The following is a 19,061-nucleotide window of genomic DNA, read 5'->3' as shown; positions in this document are numbered from 1 at the left end:
ATTAGAACTAAGACAGCAGCGCAGTCTCATGGCTAGTTACTGAACTCCGTGAGAACATTTCATATATCCATTCTGAATACGAACAGACTATTGGATCGAAACACAACAGATAATATGCTGCCGTAGAGGTGGCTACGAAGACTTAAAAGGCTCAACCAAACGCCGAAGCTGAATCATCTTGAATCCACGTCCTTGGCTTCTAACAATGGTTGATCCGTTCTGTGCGACTCGCATAGCAGTGGGATGGTTCCCATTGGATATTCGGCCTTCTATCCCTTTGGTCCATCGATATCCACGGATTCTCAGCAAGGCTCAACCGAAAACCTCCTACTGACTTACAGAAACTACCTAATTAGGACTGCTAGTTACTTAGCAACTGCAAGCGTTATCCAAACTGACCTTATTCAACAGCATTTCCACACTCAGGCTAGTCTAGTTTTGTTCCTCCACACTCTCATGCCTTTCACGAACCCCGGAGACCTATCGTATCTCAGACGGGAAGGTCCCCCCGCCTCGGCTACCAGCTTGCTCACAACTGGCTTCATCATGTGCCACCGAATCCTCACTCTGCTCGTGAGCATGCACCCTTAGGCCCACAAATAAGAAGAATAGCCCCAAGTCGTAGGCAACACGTAGCGCTCCAGCGATGATGAATGCAATCCAAAATTTGTCAGTATCTGCAAGGAAACCTGTGAGGCTCGGTCCTATAGTCGACCCTAGCGTCCGTAGCATGGCTGTGATACCCATCACAGCAGTACGCTCGCCCGGCTTCACAACGGCCGCAATGAATGCGGCCCTGGGCCCTTGGTCCATACTGTTTAGAGCAGTGCGTATGAAGAGTAGCACTATGGTCAGACCCACGCTTTGTGGTATAGGAAACAGCAACACGGCAAGGGATGATGGTAGATGCGTGAAGACCATGGTGTTTATAAGACCCAGGCGGCGAGCAAGAGGGCCAGCAAACACAGTGGAAAGTGCCATGAGCAGGAAGCAGATTGACATGATGTCTCCCAGATATGACTCGGCGAGGCCGAATTTACGCACAAGGTAGTAGTTGGTCAGCGCGTATGAGACCATCCCATCGGCCAAAGAGTCGATGGTCAAGAGAATCCATAGCTTGATGACCACGGAAAGCGATTCAGACGAGATCTTTGTAAACTTGCTGCTGTGCCATAGTCTGCTGAACCAGTATCGGGACTCAGACGAGCTTCCAGACTGCTGTTGGTTGTCCTGTGAAGGCTGCTGGCAGCTGCTCTCATTCTGATTGTTGATATTCTCCCCTGGTGCCACAAGAAGCGGTTCTGTCTCATCAACGTCCGACCTGGTAGGTAGATTAGTAGATTCGCATCTCCTGCTCATCATACATGCAAAGACCATGGACAAGGTTCCCATAGCGACATATATCCAAAACATCGCATGGTAGGCATCTGTGATGTTACCCTTTTTGCCCTGCAGCTTCTTCAGCATACCGGCCATACGGCCAGCGACTTCGTTCCCCAGGGCCGAACCCAGCGTCGACGTTGTCACATACCACGACAGGACATCAGTTCGAGAAGAGGGTGTCGTGAGATGGGATATCGTGGACTCTTCAACGGAGCGGAAGGGACCAAAATCACCACCTGTAGCACTGATGACACCGACGACAGCTCCTAGAAGCAGGATCCAGTAGTTCTCAAAGAAGACGAATACTGTGCCAGACAACACCATCAGGGCGCCTCCGAGGAAGAGAATCCGTCGACGCCCAACACGGTCAGCCACCAGAGTTGTAAGGAGTGAGAGGACAACATCCCCGACCAGCGTTGCCGTCATAAAGAAACCAATCCAAAGGTCTGAGAAGTGTAGGGACGACATGAACAGGGCGAGGATCAAAGAGATAGCCCCAAATGCAAACATCCGGCATGTCCTTGCCAGTATCACGAACCAGGTATCAGGCCCCGTCTGGTACACGGAGTCCAGGCCAAACTCCGTATATAGCCATTGTATAGGCTTGATAAACGACATCTTGAAGTTCTTGTACTTTATCTGAGAAGCGGCTCGGGTTTTTGGAAGATGAAATCTCTGAAACATCTGAATTCTTTAACCATAACTAGCTGATCGACTACGATGCCGTATAACTATCGGCCGCCGTGCGGAGAAGCCCCGTAACTAGAGACGATAGAACATCTACTCGCTGGCTGATATAAAACTTATATCACATCAATTAAGGTGGTAGTATTGCCAATTTGGAATTCTAGTAGGATTAAGGGCAATTAACTACATTAATTATATCCATATTAAATACATGTCATAATATATCCGAGAATAATATTCAAACACAAAGGAAACTTGCTTCACCAGTTCTATACTCGACACTTCCAGCTAGACCGGGTATGTGCAAACCTTGCTCCGAGTAGTATCATAGATCCCAAAACAAAAGCCGTACCGCCAAAGATTTGGGCATATAGGTAATCTCCATCCCTCATCTCTATCAGAACACCTGCTAGAGGAGGCCCGGTAAGGGTCGCAAAGGAAACGATCGTGAAGACCATGCCTGTACGGGTTCCCATCTTGCTAAGGTCGACTGTCAAAGAGGAGCAAGAGGCAGGAAAGAGGCCCTGAGCCGCAGCACCAAACAATCCGTACATTACGGAGAACACCAGAAGGCCTGGCAAGTCACGTACCGCTGCCCATGCGTAAAAGGCTATACCTGCTGCCAGCGACATGGGAATGTACATGCTCAGGGGTCCGGTATACTGGTCAGCAATGAAGGCAGGGATTGCACGGCCTGGTATACCAACGGCATTCGTGATCAGTAGAATAGTCAAGGAAGTGGAGGAGGAAACCCCGATGATATCGTGGCTAAACGTGCTGATCTGATGAGCAGTTAGCATGTATTTCATATGATGTTCATATCTCTCGCCTTGATGGGGGACGTACATAGGAGTAAGCAAAGTAGACAGCCCATAAGTTAAGAAAGCTTCCAATGCAGAAGAGCACGTAGGGCAACTCTCGGAAAGCAAACCACTCAACAATTGGACCGCTCTTCCTTGGAGCAAGCCTCCCACGCATGAGGCATATGACGATGGAGGCGTTTGCCAGCATGATGAATCCCATGACCCTGACCGTCCATGAAAAGCCGAGTTTAGGGAGAAGCTGCTGCGCAACGAGAGGGAATACTATGCCACCAGTGGCACCGCCGCCAGAGGTAATAGCCATAGCCATAGCCCGTCTTTTCGCAAAGTATGTTGAGACTAGTGATATAGTTGGGCAGTATAGTAAACCGTTTCCTAACCCCTGACATACCCCCTGTGCGAGAAATATCTGCCAATAACTTTGAGTAACAGAAGTCATAAAGACCCCCAGTAGCTGTAGAAACAGCCCAGAGATAAGAAGGGTTCGGCAGTAGCCAGCGTCGATAGCTCGTCCGGAAAACGTTCCCACTAGGAATATGAGAAAGACCTGGATAGAGCCTATCCATGCAATGTCTGCCCGAGGCCGACCAAGGGTTCCCGCATAATAAGCTTGAAATATACCGAAAGAGTTTGCGAATCCCCAAGTGTTGAACATGACAAGATGGGCCATCGCGACCTGGGTCCATGCTGCCAGGCCTCCATCGGGAGCCTTCTGAGGAGCCTCCGATATAGCTTTAGTTTTAGAGAGGATATCATTGATAGAGGTGTCTCTGGAATGGTTGCTAGATGCGCAGCCTGCAAGTGTTGTAGTGCTGCTTCCATTGCTCCGAACAAGGACTGGGGCGTTTGAATGCATTAAGAAAGATGTATAAAAACACCAGGTATGAGATTGATAACACAGCAAATGCTAATTGATGTCTTCCATCATTTCAGAGACGGAGCTCCCTCCTGGAGCTATCTATATATATCCAGTTAGCTGAATCCTACTAACACTTGGATGGGAGTAGAGATTAGGTACTTCCTGAGGGGTTTTCCCTTACCGCCGGTACATCATAATAGGATTTAACATTCCAAAGCAATGGGACGGGGCGAAGTCATGATAACTACCTGGGCCTGTCATTGAGCTCATCTCATCGTGCAAGGGACTAGGTTGAATATGAACGTTGGTTGTCCTTCCAGCCGAAGTAGTCAACAACTATGTAAAAGGTAGGGATTGGACGGTCAACCGTTCAGCACCGAGAAAAGTAACCCCCATGGTGATATAACATAGGTTCTAGAGGTACGATGCAAGATCCCACGGGCGCAAGCAGGCCTCCTCCAAGCGCTATCCATGGCTAGCATGGCTAGCATGGCGATGTAACATATGAGTGTACTTCGTAGCCTCCAATCACAAGAGGTAGTTGGGCTACTATGCCAGCGTCTTCTCTTGTCTTCACAGATAGAACAGAGAGATACGACTCTTTCAAGTCCGAAGTTGATTCGAAAATTCAATACATCTGATTTAATGATTTTGTTGGCCGGTTAGTTAGCCTGCGCCTCTCCTGAGCACTTAGCCTATCAGGGGTTAATAAAAATCGCCTATGATATTTATTACATGCATGTAGTCAAGGGGCAAAAGGTTTTACTCTGGCCCCCGGAAACTAGTTAACTAGTTACCTCCCACAGCTAGCCAAAAATATTCAAACAAATGATAACAGCACATCAAATTTTTATTACTGTTGGTTCGGCGCTGCATACCAATTCAATTACTATAAAAAGCACGGCCATAACAAAGAAAGAAAAGAAGAAAATCTATTTATGACAACAATGCGAGCAACCTCTCTACACTTGTATTCCCTCCACTCAATATAATACCAACATTTAACGGGCCGTTTCTCCGAGCCAGGTTGGATCGGAGGCGTTTATTGAACAGCAGAGCGGCTAGCGGCACGGCTGCACTTGGCTCGACGAGCTGCTTTGTACTCTCGATAATTAGTCGTATGGCGGCCCGGATCTCGTCGTCACATGCTGGATACACATCTTGTACGTATGTGTTGCTGCGGAGGATGTCCCAGTTAGACTTAGCCACGGGAGAACAGAGGCCGTCAGCGATAGTGGACTTGTTTGTAAAGGGAGCAACTTGGTGGCCTCGTTTCCGACTCTGGAAGAGGGCAGCACCGCCATCAAGCGGCTCGGTTCCAAATACATCGATGGGAGAACTAGCCTCCTTGCATACCAGGGCTGTGCCGGCCAGCAGTGCACCCCCAGCACTCGGTACGATGACTGCGTCTAGTGGTTTCTCGCCTCGGCCTGTCACCTGCTGCTGAAATTCAAGCATGACAGTTCCTTGGCCCAGGACGATGTGTCGGTGGCCAGACGGCGGAACGAGCGTTGTACCAGCTTCCCGTTGCAGCTCTTCCGCTCGTACCGCACAAGCCTCCATCGTTGGTTGATGGGTGGATACGGTAACCCCCATACGCTCGAGCATGGCGATTTTGCCCTTGTCTGCAGTCTTGGGCATCAGGACAGCCAGGGGTATGGGGAAGCCTCTCTCCTCTGATGCATACGCTGCCGCTTGGGCCAGCGCAATAGCATGGTTGCCTTGTACATATACTCATCAGTGACTTATGTATCAGTTGGCAGAAGGGCGTGGAGGGAACATACCAGTGCTATAGGTAACCAGACCATTCCGGAGAGCCCGGTCGTTCTGCCTTGCTACAAAGTGGGAAGCACCGCGGAATTTAAACGAACCGGTCTTCTGTAGATTCTCACATTTGAAAAATACATTGATCTTTGGGACGCCGGCGCTATGAGCATTGACCTCCTGGAATATGGAATTGCTGACAATGTGTGATAGAGATGCTAACTTGTGGACTGGAGTTTTCAATATCTTGCTCTTGATCAAAGAGTATGCCTCTTTAACCGCCGTTAGATCCAGTGAAGAGAGACGGGAAGCCATTGTCAACCCCGGCTGAAACAGGGGCTAGTTATGGAAGAGACTTAGAGCTTAATCTTTCAAAAGAGAGAGTGAGCATAGCTTCGACGGATGTTGGATGGGACATCATTGATCCCTTTTAAATATAGAAATATTGGCGAAACAGACAATTCCATGGGTATCTTGTGGAGTACTTCGTTCAAAAGAGGATCCCTGGCAGGCGACCTTTGTATATATTGGAGATGGCTCTCGTGTTCGCTCACAGGGGAGTTGCTAAGTACGGCACTTTCAACTACCTGGATAGATACACCTGACGGCTCGTTCTCCGAAAAATATGGCCAATATCAACGATAAGGAGTTTCCGGAGCCATGATTGACTGGGAGGCGCATCCTTTGACCCCCAACCTTTTTTTTCGATCACTCATCCAACCATGGATGTGCTGGAAAGCCCGGTGATCACTTAGGAAATCATAATTATATTTATGGCATATAAACCAATGAAATCCTCCAACAGCTCAAGGCGTCTCTAAGCCACCAATGCCAGCCCTAAGACTTGGCCGGCTGATGTCCACTAACATCTTGATGCTGGTTCTTGATAATGGTTATAATTCATTGGGACGGGGAAAGGAGATCGTTTACCAACAATTCATGGAAGCTAGCGAGAGGCTGAGGATCTAGCCCCAAAATAGATGGTTATCACTGCCAATACAAAGGCCGAGCAATTGGATGGTAGTTCATAAGTTTAGGAATATGGATAAGGGGGTCTTATTTCCTGGTGGAGAAGAAATCTAGATATATATTATTTCGCCTCTGTTTCCAATTCTCGGGATTATTACGTCCAGGACTCAGGCTTATCAACAGCCTCATATTCTGGTACTGCATAGAAACCCAGTGTTAATTCTGCTTCTCGATATTATTTTTCAGAAAGTGACCATCGTCGCAAGAACCAGGTTTAGATACCAACGAGGTAGATGAATGGCCCTATTCAAAAACGGTGTAGTAGTAAGTAACTAATCATTGTCATACGCCATCGCGCACCAATGGAGGGGCAATTCTTCAAATAGTGGCCTTCATCGCAGGTTACTCTGTCAAATGCTCCTAAATATTTAGCAACTATCAAAACGATTAGCACATTCCAACTCAGGCTCAAATCCACGCAGAACCACTTTGTAATAGAAGTGACGAGGACAAGGGAGTACGTTCCAGTTTGGGTTAAAGTGACATGGTACTTGTAGGATGCGTCGAAGACGCTATTAACCACCAGATGCTCTGTTCTTTGGAGAAATATTCCAACAACGGAGGTAACCAAATAGCTGAGGATAGGTGATAATGACATCTTTGTAAGGTTCCCTTTGCCGACTGAATTATCCCGTGAGTAGAGCAGCGACATGCTTTATCTTCAACGTCTCTGCTTCCAATGCTATGAGAATGGAGTGAGCCAGTCTATAGTGCGGTCATCATGTAGCCCACGACAACTTTCCCTTTCCTCCTCGCTTCCTCAAACTTATGTCTCCGTATAGATGGCATTATGGTATCATTTTGACTAACCTCACAACATTGATTGCAGGATATCCCTTCTATTTTTTGCGTATTGAATCTCACTTTTGAATAAGGGTAAGGTGACAGTCGAAAGTATCACCGTAATCAACAATGCATATCTCTGGGGCCACACCCAAGGTGTAGGTTGTTATCAAGCAGGCCGAGGCGCGCCTTGGTAACCCAAAGCATCTCTATGTTCAAGAAGAGCCAAAGGATCGATCTACAGCAGCCTTAGCCCTCAGACAGGGGCTTAGCCAAGTAGCATAGCCTGGCAGCTCGTGTGATAGCGACGCAATCGTATATGGTTAATTCTGTGTTAGGTCGAAACTCTCGTAGAATATGGGTATAAAAATACGATATACCGTAGGCTCTTCCATGTGTTGAGCATTATGGAGAAGCTTAAGCGGTGGAGATTGACTATAGATATGGCTGGTCGAAAGATGTTGTAGGTACTTATGCATACATTTGCACAAGTTTCCAGGCTGAACATAGCCAGACCATGCTCCTTTGGCGTGTTTCGTAATCACTTTAGGCACCTTTACGTGAAAAGGAACCAACTCAATCTTTAAAATGGCCCTTTATCTTTGTATACACTGTGAAAGGAGTTTTCATTACCCTTGGGAGTGATATGCCATTGCGTTCACTTGATAATATTCACAGTAAATGCATGATAGCTCTTTTTACCTGAGGCACATTAACAGAAGAAATACTATACTTCAAAAGCTTCGAAAAGGTAACTTACACCGGAAAACTAATTATAGTTGGAACAAGTCCCTTTTACCGGCCTCGGTGTTTCTCCTTGGGCCTCTACTTGGTGAGATCAAACGTATTAGAAAGAGCCTCTTCCCTTAGTGCACTCAGCTGGGAAAATGTCCTAGAGTTCCTCGTATGGTCGGTGCTCCAAATCCATCAACTGGGGATAAATTGAATTCGACTCAAATCCAAAAGTGGCGTATCCATCAACTAAAATATTAACAGCTCAAAGTACCCGACATGTGCATTGAGCCACAGCCGCCAACGTAGAAAGTAGCATGAGAAAGTGGTAATACATAGCGGCCGTACTTGGTAAATGCATCAGCATAGCTAAGAGGTAGATCCGTAAGGGGTATTAGGGGAGAGGTTTTGTATCGTGGATAAGTCAAGACTATAATGAATGTATTATAGTATCACCAATTAAGGGATACGAAGCTGCAGAGGAAAACCGAAAAAGTGAAGACAGGCCTCTCAGGCCTACTGATATACTGTCTTCCGGGCCCAATATCTTACCCCTTTGGGACTTTAATATGGATATCCAAATTCCTTGATATAACGGTTTTACACGCGTTCTTTTACGGTAACGCCTGAGACATCAGCCATTCCCATGTTTCAACAAACGATGCAATCAACAAAGAACCGAGACGCCGCAATTCGGCGCAGCGATAACAAATCATGCGATAATATTGAAGATTGATATTGCGATGTTGACCGAAGAAAGATGCCAAATATGAGTGAGAGCAGCGAATGATGATTGGTGGAACGAATATGAAGGCATACAACAGTGGGATAATGCGATATCAAGGGCTCATAACTGTCAGAACCTGCCATTCAGCTATAAAGGCGAGCCCGCACCGATTGGCGGTGGAGAGGCTGGTTGTGTATTTGACAAAAGATCCAGGAGAATAAACACGTGATATATTGACTTTGTTGCTGAATAAGCCAGGGTAAGACTAGGCTATTTAAGGCTAGGCCCGTTGCCAGGACAGTTATCGATAAGGAAAAATATTGTTATTTTGTGAGAGGGAAAAGAAGACGTCGATGAAAAGACATGAACAACTTCGCGTCCAAGGGACATAACAACCAAGACATGCTCCCGTAATAATAACACCTTTTCGCCTATCATCTTTCATTTGGCTCGCTTTTTGTTGTTGTCGAGAGAATTTCGATTGGGAAAACCTCTCTGCACGTGTCTAAAGACAAATTCACGGTAGGACTCTCTTTGCTCGAAACGGTAGTAGACTTGTTTATCTAACGATCTCAGCGTTGCGTAGGTAATTTAATAGATATATGATTACGGATAATACTTAATTATTACGTGTCGATTGATTTACCAAAATACACAATGGTTAAAGAACGAGATCCTCCCAAGATTCCCTCCATATTGGGAGGGGAGGGGAAGAAATCCCAACCTCCAAAACCTGTGGAATTTGGGAAGCCGTCACCCCTTGGCCCTATGAATATGAACCAGCGCCACCCATTTATGATTCCTAAAGTAAATCGGCCTCGACCAGAACATCATCGTGCTGCTCCCAGTTCGACTCTCAACGACAATGCATCGAAAGAGAATGATAAGCGAGCCTTCAATCCATTTCAAGCTACCAAGCCGTCTTCTTCATTTAAATATAACTCGTCCATAACACCGGGCGATGATGATAGTGTGGTCGAAATCATGAAACCAATGAACGCTGATCGGACGACGTGGCGGGCACCGGAACCGGTATTCACTTCAAAACCTTCAGCCCCCAAGATGGGCAAGGCAGCTAGCACATTGAAGAACTTTATGGACCTTACTACACCTGATGTCGGATTTGGGAGTTCTAACAGCAGTTTCCGAGATGAAATAGTTGGCTCCGCAGACGCTTACTCATATATAGACAGTGAGAAGGCCAATGAAAACATCAAGGCACTACTAGAGGGTGCTTTTGAGGATGAAGATGATAAGCCTCGAACAAGGTCGCGGAAGAAAAAGATTGAAAAACAGGTGGATGAGCTGGCTGACAAGCTGATGGGAGTCAAAGTAGATGAAAATACCAAGGGGCAGAAACCGGAAGCAGAAGAGGAGGACGACGAGGAGGAAGCAGACGATGGAACTGTTGAAGGGCTAAAAGTCAAACTGCTCCCTCATCAGATTGACGGAGTAGCATGGATGAGGGACAAGGAGAGTGGGCTGAAAAAGACTAGAGGCGTACTTCCCAAAGGTGGTATCCTTGCTGACGATATGGGTCTCGGAAAAACTGTCCAAGCTATTGCTCTGTTACTCACCAACCCCCGACCTCCCACAACACCAGCGCATGATGAGGAACAAGCTGAGAAAGCAAAGGGAAAGAAGGACAAATCGGCGACCCCTGTGAGTGTCTCGAAGAGCACACTTGTTGTGGCTCCTCTTGCCCTAATTAAGCAGTGGGAAAGCGAGATCGAGACCAAGGTCGAGAGATCTCACCGCTTAAGTGTATGTGTATACCACGGTGCGGGGCGCACAAAACACCGGGACGACCTAGACTCCTTTGATGTTGTAATTACCACATATGGTACACTTACCTCTGAACACGGGAAAAACAGTGGCTGTTTCGGAGTCCACTGGTATCGAATTGTGCTTGATGAAGCGCATACCATTAAAAATCGAAACGCTAAAGCTACCCAAGCCGTATATGCGCTGAAGTCGCTGTACAGATGGTGCCTTACTGGAACTCCTCTACAGAATAACCTTGATGAGTTACAGAGTCTGATTAGATTTCTACAAATCAAGCCGTACGATGAACTCGCTGCCTGGAGAGAACAGATCACTCGCCCTATGAGCAATGGTCGTGGTGGGCTAGCTCTACGTCGACTGCAGGTTTATCTCAAGGCATTCATGAAGAGACGAACAAAAGATGTCTTGAAACTGGATTCAAAGCTGGATACTGAAGATCCTGACGAAACAGTGAGCAGTAATGAAAAGAATGAATCATCCAGCAAGTTTAAAATTATGAAGCGAGACATTATCAAAATTGAGGCTGAATTTAGTCCACAGGAATGGGCATTCTATCAGCGCCTCGAGCAACGCGCCGACAGAAGTTTGGAACGTATGATCGGCGGTCATAATATAAGCTATGCTGGTGCATTGGTTTTACTTCTTCGTCTTCGCCAGGCATGTAACCACCCTGACTTGGTCAAGGGAGAGCTTGCTAAAGAGCAAGATGCTCTTATGGGTGATGATAGTCAGGCCAAGAACAGGGAGAATGATATGGACAATATTGCTGATATGCTCGGGGGGCTCAGCATGGCTACCAAAAGATGCGATGTGTGCCAGATTGAGTTGACCAAGGAAGAGGCCGTTGGTGGCACAGCCCGTTGTGCTGAGTGTGAAGAAGATCTGAAAACTCAGGTCATTCCAGCCGTTGAGGCGAAAGAGAAATCAAAGCAAAAGAAAAAGAAAAAGACGGGATCGAAGCCTGTTTGTCTTCAGGAAGAGGCCAAGGTGGCGAGAGAGTCCCAGCGAGCAAGGAGCCGCCGGGCTAGACCTGTCATTATTGACAGCGACGATGAAGACGAAGACGAGGATGGAGAATGGATCGTCCCTGAATCAGAGCGTGGCTCAGAAAACCTTACCGCTCCTGTCGGCCCGGACGGCGAAGATGCGGATGGTGGAGGTGATTGGATTGGTTCCGAGGACTCAGAAACTGACGAGTATGAGGAAGACGCTACTGAAATTGTAACGGATGAAGAGGGAGGTGAAGATGAGGCAGATCTATCCGAATCCATGCCCAGTGCAATCCATGATGTTCAAACATCAGCCAAAATAAGACATCTAATGAGGATTCTCAAACGGGAGTCCGGGGAATTCAAATTTATTGTCTTCTCAGTCTTCACCTCCATGCTTGACAAGATCGAACCATTCCTCAAAAACGGGGGCATCGGATACGCCAGATATGATGGTGGTATGAGGAACGACCTCCGAGAAGCGAGCCTGAACCGACTTCGGAACTCCAGTGGTACTCGGGTTCTGTTATGTAGTTTACGGGCGGGATCATTGGGGCTGAACCTAACGGCCGCAAGCAGGGTTGTGATCCTCGAGCCTTTTTGGAACCCAGTAAGTACATATAGTGCCCCATCTATCTATTCTTGGAGCTTCCTGGGTCTAATATCAACGGCTCTTTAGTTTGTGGAGGAGCAGGCTATTGACCGTGTCCACCGTCTGAACCAAACGGTTGACGTCAAAGTTTACAAACTAACGATTAAGGGAACAGTTGAAGAACGTATATTGGAATTACAAGAGCGCAAGCGCGAACTGGCCAAGTCCACCATTGAGGGTAAATCCGCTGCCGGCAAGCTGACGATGAAAGATATGCTGGCCCTCTTTGGCCGAGATGCGGAGTCACGATCATGGGACGATGGTAAGTTAAGCTTTACGACGAAAAGCAACAAGCTTCTAGATACGAATGAGGTGTTAGGATCCCAGGCTGGTGGTGGAGGAGGCAGCGGGAAGCGAGCAACCCCGCCAGTCATGGAACGCAAGTCAAGTGCTGGTTCGAAGAGAGAGGATCCAATATATGGACGCCGATGGTAGGCTGCTAATGGCGAGATTATGATTTTTTACGTACTTGATACATCTACGAGATCATGAATTTAATCAATATATCTTGTTTATCGTGAGCTTGCCATGAAAGCCACCCAGCTAGCGATGCATCCCTTGAAGGAACATGCCAGACAAGAAGACTATGAAGCAAAGGAAGGATAAATCGCGCACATAAATGGTGCATATTACGAAGTGGTGCAGGTTCGGCCTTCGTGTACCAGGGATATCATATACATAGTATATATATGTAATGACAGAAATGGAAAAAAAAGCACAAACTATCCTTCCACCCTTCTAGAAAAAATCCTTCGACACGTGGAATAAAGATCTCGCCTCCACGTGTGAGATCCCATCTGGCCAGCACTTGCTTTCGACCAGGATAATACCGACAACGCATGTATATATACTTATGCAGGATGAAAAATTTGTCCTTGGTATGGCGTGGTCCAGCGTCCTGAGCCCAATAAGCAAGGAATTCCCTCCCCTGCATGCATTCGCATGTGTATACTACATAGTATGTATACATAATATGATTCCTTGGGCAAGATGCAGGGAGCGTTTCATGTTCGCTGTTCTTTCTTTTTTGTTCCGTGTCTGGCAATGCAAATTTTGTTGGTATGCATTGCGTTCCGTATATTATGACTGGTCAGGCGGTGAGCGATCAAACGCGAGGTAGACATATAACATTAGATTTTGACCCGAGCTCATCTATTTTCCCGCGAAACTGCCGCCAATAGATTGCGGGAGCCAGGCTCTGCTCGCCTCGACTAGCTGGCTCCAGCAGACAGGGTCCACCCTCGTAATCTCGAAGCCAACGCAAGAACCTGTTCGTATCCCCCCTTTCGATATACATCTGTGCATCAGTTGGACGGAGATAAAGTACCAGATTTAGCCATCCCTGCGGGTTCCAGCGTCAGCCCAACGCCCTGTGGCGGCAGGGTTGTTGATGCCATGTTTCACCATGCTGAAGCAGGCATAGGTCGGTCACCTTGTCTGAGAAAGAAAGAGGAAAAAGGTAAAACAAAAGGAGAAGAAAATGCTAAGAGAACAAAGAAATGGACAAGACAAGGAATTGGGTTGCAGCTTGCTCGTATATTTCCACTCAGCCGCGGAGGATTCTCTGTTTCTCAAGGGTGGGCTCCAAAGGTGCGTCTTGTCGGCGTTAGTTTATATATAGAAAGTGTCGAGACGTCTCTTTTTTCGCCTTGGGAAAAGTCAGATGTTAGTCAGCAAGTCACATGACATGAGCTAGTTTTGAAAAACTTTCCTTTTTTGCGGGCAGCTCTGATACAAAGATAGATGAAAAGCCGTAGGATTAAATATATGAAGATCAAGAGGTATGACGTCGGAAGGGCTCAATCTACCGTGTTGCTCCTCCCTATTTGTTTGTTTTCAATCTTCCAGCTGTCTATCTTCATCGTGCGTCGCTCTATCGATCGATGACCCCGATCGATCGCCAATTATTGAAGTTAATACGGGCCACGATATTTTCCCTTCTTTTCTTTTGGGCATGACTCGACAGACGTTCCTCTGAAGTAAATACAATGCAGAGAGTAGAGAACCTGTCAGCTCCGTCGCCATGTCCGCGATGAACATGCACCAAAACAGGAAAAGATGGCGGCTGATGGTGGCAAATGTCAATTGTCGCCCCTGGCTGGACTGGGTAGGTACTTGCTTTTTTCTACTTGTACCGCAAGTTATAAGTACACTTAGCAGTAGGTTGAGCCTTACATAGGTTAGGAGGAGCTTATCCGATAAAAGTACTTATCTACGATATATAAGATATCGGCCCCATTCTATCGAAATATTGTACATACACAAGGTTGAGTAGGCATGGCAAAGAGAAGAGAGGCGATATCTACTCTACCTACCCCATCTATCTTATCCGCCTTGTCTACGCTGCTCTGCCTCTTTTCTCTATGTAGTGTATTGTACAGAGTTAAAAGGGGTAACTTTTTTTATAACTCCTTACAGAAATGGTTACTGTGGGCTTGGCATAACGTAGATAGTACAACCCGGGATATCACACGGCCCGGCCCTCCCCACATATAACCGTTAGTTATATTTATACTATGCACAAAGGAGGGACTAGATGCCAGATGGAAGCAGTGCTTGAACTGATCCCACCTTTTGTGAAAAGGGGTAATGGTACTCTTGGGCGACTAGGGGGTGGTTGGGCTCAATCGTGGAAAGATTATACACTATAAAGTAAGCTTAAAAAACGTGGGCTAGCCCTTAACGGGCGTGTTCGTTCTGGGTTTGGAGGGTGGAGGAACTTGAGCCTTATAAGTATGGTTCGGCAGCTGGTTCGGGTGGATGGTAACCCACAGTCGATCCGCTTATGCTCCGTCAACTAACTACTGTGTATGTATATTACAGTAGTTCAATAGTTACTCCATCATATTACTCTGCAGCAACCCGTCATATTCATCTCCATTACTCCGTCCCGGCTCCATATTTACTCCATCCGTACACCATTCATTCATTTAATCACTCTATCGATTCCCAATGATGAAATGTGAAAATTACAGCGACGAGGAAAAAAAAAAGGGGTGGCAGGGCTTCCTAGACCCCTTAGTCAGCGCCTCACGTGGCGCCACGAGGGCGGCGGGCGGCGGCAGAGCGGGCCAGGGCGGTGAAGAAGACTTGGCACCCCTTGGCAAATTCGCTCACTACCATGTGACTTTCACGTGATCCAACATGTGACTCAAGCGTGTTCCTGAACCGGGCAAAGATCGGCGATGGCTGTTTTAGCTTTTTTTTATTTTTTTGCAAAAAGAAAAACAAAAAAAAAAAGAAGGGCATGTCCGAAAGGGGAAGTTCCACGTGGAATCTGAAGAAAGTCGAAAACTTGAACTTCAACTTCTTTACTTCAACATCAACTTCAACAGCTTGACAACAACAACAACAACAGAACAACGCACTTCATACACTACACCCGATAGACAACAGCGCGTTAGCTTAGCGTGCATTGAATATCGACGGTATACGACCCTGTTACGGAATATACGGTTATCTGGCAACCAGAAAACGGCTTTGATCTGCGGAGTTTCGCCCGCTCCGGCCTGTAATAGACCAACCAGCCTCGCCGCCAGATCCTTCACCTTTCAGCAGCCTCACGCAAGGATACAGTCAGATAGACAGAAACCAAAAAGGACCAGACAGGCACCCATGCGTCGATATTGAAGACTGTACCCCTACAATATAATACATACACTTCAAGGCTTAAAAGCACAACCCAGCAACTGGGCGAGTTGGCTTGCTTCCGACCACTCCTGGACCCGGTCCACCTTCACCTCCTCTCTCCCCCCGAAAGGAAAAGAAAAGAAAAACCACCACCACCACACACGCTTCTGCGTTTCAGGTTCGTTCTCGGACATACGTTATTACCTCCACCATAAGAGTTCTTGGTAATACTAACAAACAGCCTCTAGCCTTACTCTCTCTTCATTCACCAACTCGCCCACATAACAAGTTCAATCGATCGATTTCTCACGTCTCCCTGTTGCTGGCCACCACAACTCGACATTCACATTTCTGTCGCTGGCTTCTTTTCAGCTGTCGATGCAGAGAGAGCTTGACTGTTTAATCCGATCGAACGCGCACATCGGCTGCTGCGGCTGAGATGGGTAATTCCCAGGGCAAGCTCTCTTCTCCAGATCATCCAGGTATTATCATCATCGCTTTCCTCGCTTTTTCGAACTCATCACTCATTTCTGCTAGTCAATTTGAACCAATTCAGGTTACTGCGCGTCGTGGGGAAAGGTGCCTTTGGAAAGGTTCGTATCGTCGAGCGGAAAGATACAGGTCTTACTTTCGCTTTGAAATATATCAGGAAAGATGAAGGTAGAGCCCCCTCCTTTTTCACCATTTCACTTTTTGATAAGAGGCACGTTGTATGCTCATCGTTCAACCAGTCGTCCGGTCAGAGAGTGTGCGGAATATTATTCGCGAACGGCGCATGCTCGAACACCTTAACCATCCGTTTCTCTGTAATCTGAGGTATAGCTTTCAGGATATGGAATACATGTATGTTGGATCACGCCCTTGACGGTACAATCTCCTCCCTTTTTCTGACAACCAGCAGATATATTGTCGTTGACCTGATGAACGGTGGTGACTTACGGTTCCATATATCGAGGAAATGCTTCACCGAAGAGGCGATACGGTTCTGGATGGCCGAGCTTGCTTGTGCCTTACATTATATCCATGGCCAAGGCATCGTGCATCGAGACGTCAAGCCAGATAACATATTACTTGATTCAGAAGGACATGTTCATCTCGCTGATTTTGTAAGAAGTCCTTCCGTCCAAGAAAGGTAGTCTTCGTCCTAACCAAGAAGCAGAATGTCGCCTCCGACTTTAAACCCTCAAAACCTCTCACTAGCCGGTCAGGGACAATGGCATATCTTGCCCCAGAAGTCTTCCAGGGTGGAGGCTATCTATCCAATGTCGACTGGTGGTCTCTAGGTGTAACATTCTACGAATGCATATACAGTAAACGACCTTTCGAGGGCCGGAGCCACAACTCTCTGAGCGAAGCCATCATGCGCAACCAGCCCAAATACTACGTTACGAATCCCGCCGTTACTGTCCCTTGTCTCCATGCTCTCAGTGCCTTGCTTGAAAAGGACCCAACGAAACGCATTGGCGCCATGAGCTTTGAGTCCTTCACATCCCACCCCTTCTTTGCGCCGATAGACTTCCGCGCCCTCCAGAACAAGGAGATTGAACCTGTATTTGTCCCGTCTAGTGACAAGACGAACTTCGACGCAACGTACGACCTCGAAGAACTTCTCCTGGAAGAGGCGCCACTCGAAGCGCGCGCCCGTCGTCAAAAGCCCCGTGCGGAACTTAAGGATGATGCCACTGCCAAAGAAATCCGAGAAGATGAACTTCACCGTATTATAGAAACCATGTTTGAACCGTTTGACTACACGACAATGAACTACGAAACTACCGCTGCTGCTGCCATAGCCGCCTCAGCTAACCCGGAAGACTGCCTGAACCTAACGACGTCGCCGAGCCACAGACGTCGGCACCGTAACAACTCCCAGGGTCGGTCAGAATCCTCCTCACCGTCCGTCCGAACAGATCAGTCAACCCGAACAGACAAATCAACCAGGACGGAGAAATCATGCCGCTCTAACGGCTCTGACCATGGAAATGGCCAGAGCAACGCCCAAACTGATAGTGTCAACCCTGGCTCTCCATCGTCCGATCGCGGCGGCGCACTTTCTCGCTCACCCCCATCCCAATATTCTCCCGCTGCTGCCTCTCTTCAGTCCCAACGCCATGCCAACCGCTCTCATACCATCACCTCAACTAGTCAAGGCATTCCACAATTATCACCTCCTCCTCTACCTCCGGCCCAACTCCCACAGCCGCAACCACAGCCTCGTGGTGCAACCCGCAACCGCAGTAAATCCGGTGGTGTCCAAATGGTGCTTGAAGAGACTGGCAGTTGGTCCGGACTAGCTGATCAGACGTCTAACGGGGATACACTTCCTCACAATAATACAAACGACAACGGTTTACCCAATGGCAGTGGATCCGCAGCCACTGGCCCTGGAAGCACATCGGGAGGGATGTTCTCATTCTTTAGCCGAAAGAAGGGAAGGGAGAGAAGTCCAAAACCTTCAGAGCGTGGAGTACTTGGCAAAGAGGGAGCACGAGTTGTCATTTCCGGTTGATCACACGGAATGACATACGATGAGACAACCCATGGCGAAAGTGTGAGGATACGATGCGATGGATTTCCTACTTTTTCTACTCCCAGTTTCTTTATAATACTCCCTCTTTCCCATTTCCTTTGCCTTTTCTTCTCACATCATAGACGGACTGCTGGATGGCGTTTTCTTTTTCCACTTTCCCTACCTTACTTCGCTGTGCGTTGCTTCGCTGGCGTTGGATCATTGATACCTCTTATTCTCCTCTTATCTCCCCATTCTATCTCAGTTCGAGAGCTAATAAACCCGCCCACCCAGTCGGTCCGTTCATGAATTTTGTCCATCTATGTTGGATTTTTTTTTTCTCGACTCGATTCAATTAGGAGCATTGGCTGTTTGTCTTTCCTCGGTTTCGATTCCCTCTTTTATTTCATCTGCGATGCTATGCGTTATGCTTGTGCTGTGCTTGTGCATTTGTGAGCTGGGCTTGTTCTTGTTCTACACCCTTTGGTGGTTGATTCCGTTACTTTTTTTCTCTTTCCTTGATAAATGGCTACTGGACATGGCTGTTGGTTTGTTGAATACAGCCTACATACTTGTCTACATAGTTACTCGATACCATACATACCTAACTTGACGATAGCGATAGCGAGACTGACACAATACGAATAATATCTCCTCACTCTTCGTTTCCCCTTAAATGTATCACAAGCATAATACATCAAAGGAAAACATCAA

At 47.2% G+C, this 19,061-nt stretch overlaps 6 protein-coding genes across 6 annotated transcripts; 2 read left to right on the top strand and 4 right to left on the bottom strand.

Moving 5' to 3' along the window:
* Nucleotides 1-480: 480 nt before the first annotated feature.
* Nucleotides 481-2,001, bottom strand: MCYG_04928 (conserved hypothetical protein; the record flags this gene model as incomplete). Its single annotated transcript, XM_002847145.1, has 2 exons — nucleotides 481-1,321; nucleotides 1,382-2,001. 2 exons carry the CDS (start codon nucleotides 1,999-2,001, stop codon nucleotides 481-483), a joined length of 1,461 nt encoding a protein of 486 aa, XP_002847191.1.
* A 338-nt stretch (nucleotides 2,002-2,339) lies between these two features.
* Nucleotides 2,340-3,747, bottom strand: MCYG_04927 (conserved hypothetical protein; the record flags this gene model as incomplete). Its single annotated transcript, XM_002847144.1, has 2 exons — nucleotides 2,340-2,852; nucleotides 2,917-3,747. The coding sequence occupies 2 exons, from the start codon at nucleotides 3,745-3,747 to the stop codon at nucleotides 2,340-2,342; spliced, it is 1,344 nt and encodes a 447-aa protein (XP_002847190.1).
* Nucleotides 3,748-4,686: 939 nt separating this feature from the next.
* MCYG_04926 (pyridoxal-5'-phosphate-dependent enzyme) lies at nucleotides 4,687-5,829 on the bottom strand (the record flags this gene model as incomplete). Its single annotated transcript, XM_002847143.1, has 2 exons — nucleotides 4,687-5,471; nucleotides 5,535-5,829. The coding sequence occupies 2 exons, from the start codon at nucleotides 5,827-5,829 to the stop codon at nucleotides 4,687-4,689; spliced, it is 1,080 nt and encodes a 359-aa protein (XP_002847189.1).
* Nucleotides 5,830-6,757: 928 nt separating this feature from the next.
* Nucleotides 6,758-7,195, bottom strand: MCYG_04925 (uncharacterized protein; the record flags this gene model as incomplete). Its single annotated transcript, XM_002847142.1, has 2 exons — nucleotides 6,758-6,786; nucleotides 6,832-7,195. 2 exons carry the CDS (start codon nucleotides 7,193-7,195, stop codon nucleotides 6,758-6,760), a joined length of 393 nt encoding a protein of 130 aa, XP_002847188.1.
* A 2,247-nt stretch (nucleotides 7,196-9,442) lies between these two features.
* On the top strand, nucleotides 9,443-12,646 carry MCYG_04924 (ATP-dependent helicase RIS1; the record flags this gene model as incomplete). The annotated part of the gene is made up of 2 exons (XM_002847141.1): nucleotides 9,443-12,169; nucleotides 12,239-12,646. 2 exons carry the CDS (start codon nucleotides 9,443-9,445, stop codon nucleotides 12,644-12,646), a joined length of 3,135 nt encoding a protein of 1,044 aa, XP_002847187.1.
* A 3,634-nt stretch (nucleotides 12,647-16,280) lies between these two features.
* Nucleotides 16,281-18,347, top strand: MCYG_04923 (serine/threonine-protein kinase 32B; the record flags this gene model as incomplete). The annotated part of the gene is made up of 4 exons (XM_002847140.1): nucleotides 16,281-16,323; nucleotides 16,573-16,684; nucleotides 16,743-16,947; nucleotides 17,001-18,347. The coding sequence occupies 4 exons, from the start codon at nucleotides 16,281-16,283 to the stop codon at nucleotides 18,345-18,347; spliced, it is 1,707 nt and encodes a 568-aa protein (XP_002847186.1).
* Between the last annotated feature and the right edge of the window lie 714 nt (nucleotides 18,348-19,061).

The sequence above is a fragment of the Microsporum canis genome, genomic scaffold (assembly GCF_000151145.1).
Source record: "Microsporum canis CBS 113480 supercont1.4 genomic scaffold, whole genome shotgun sequence".
Classification (NCBI taxonomy): Eukaryota; Fungi; Ascomycota; class Eurotiomycetes; order Onygenales; family Arthrodermataceae; genus Microsporum; species Microsporum canis.
Note: the sequence above shows the minus strand (reverse complement) of the source record. Positions and strands in the feature narration are given on the sequence as shown.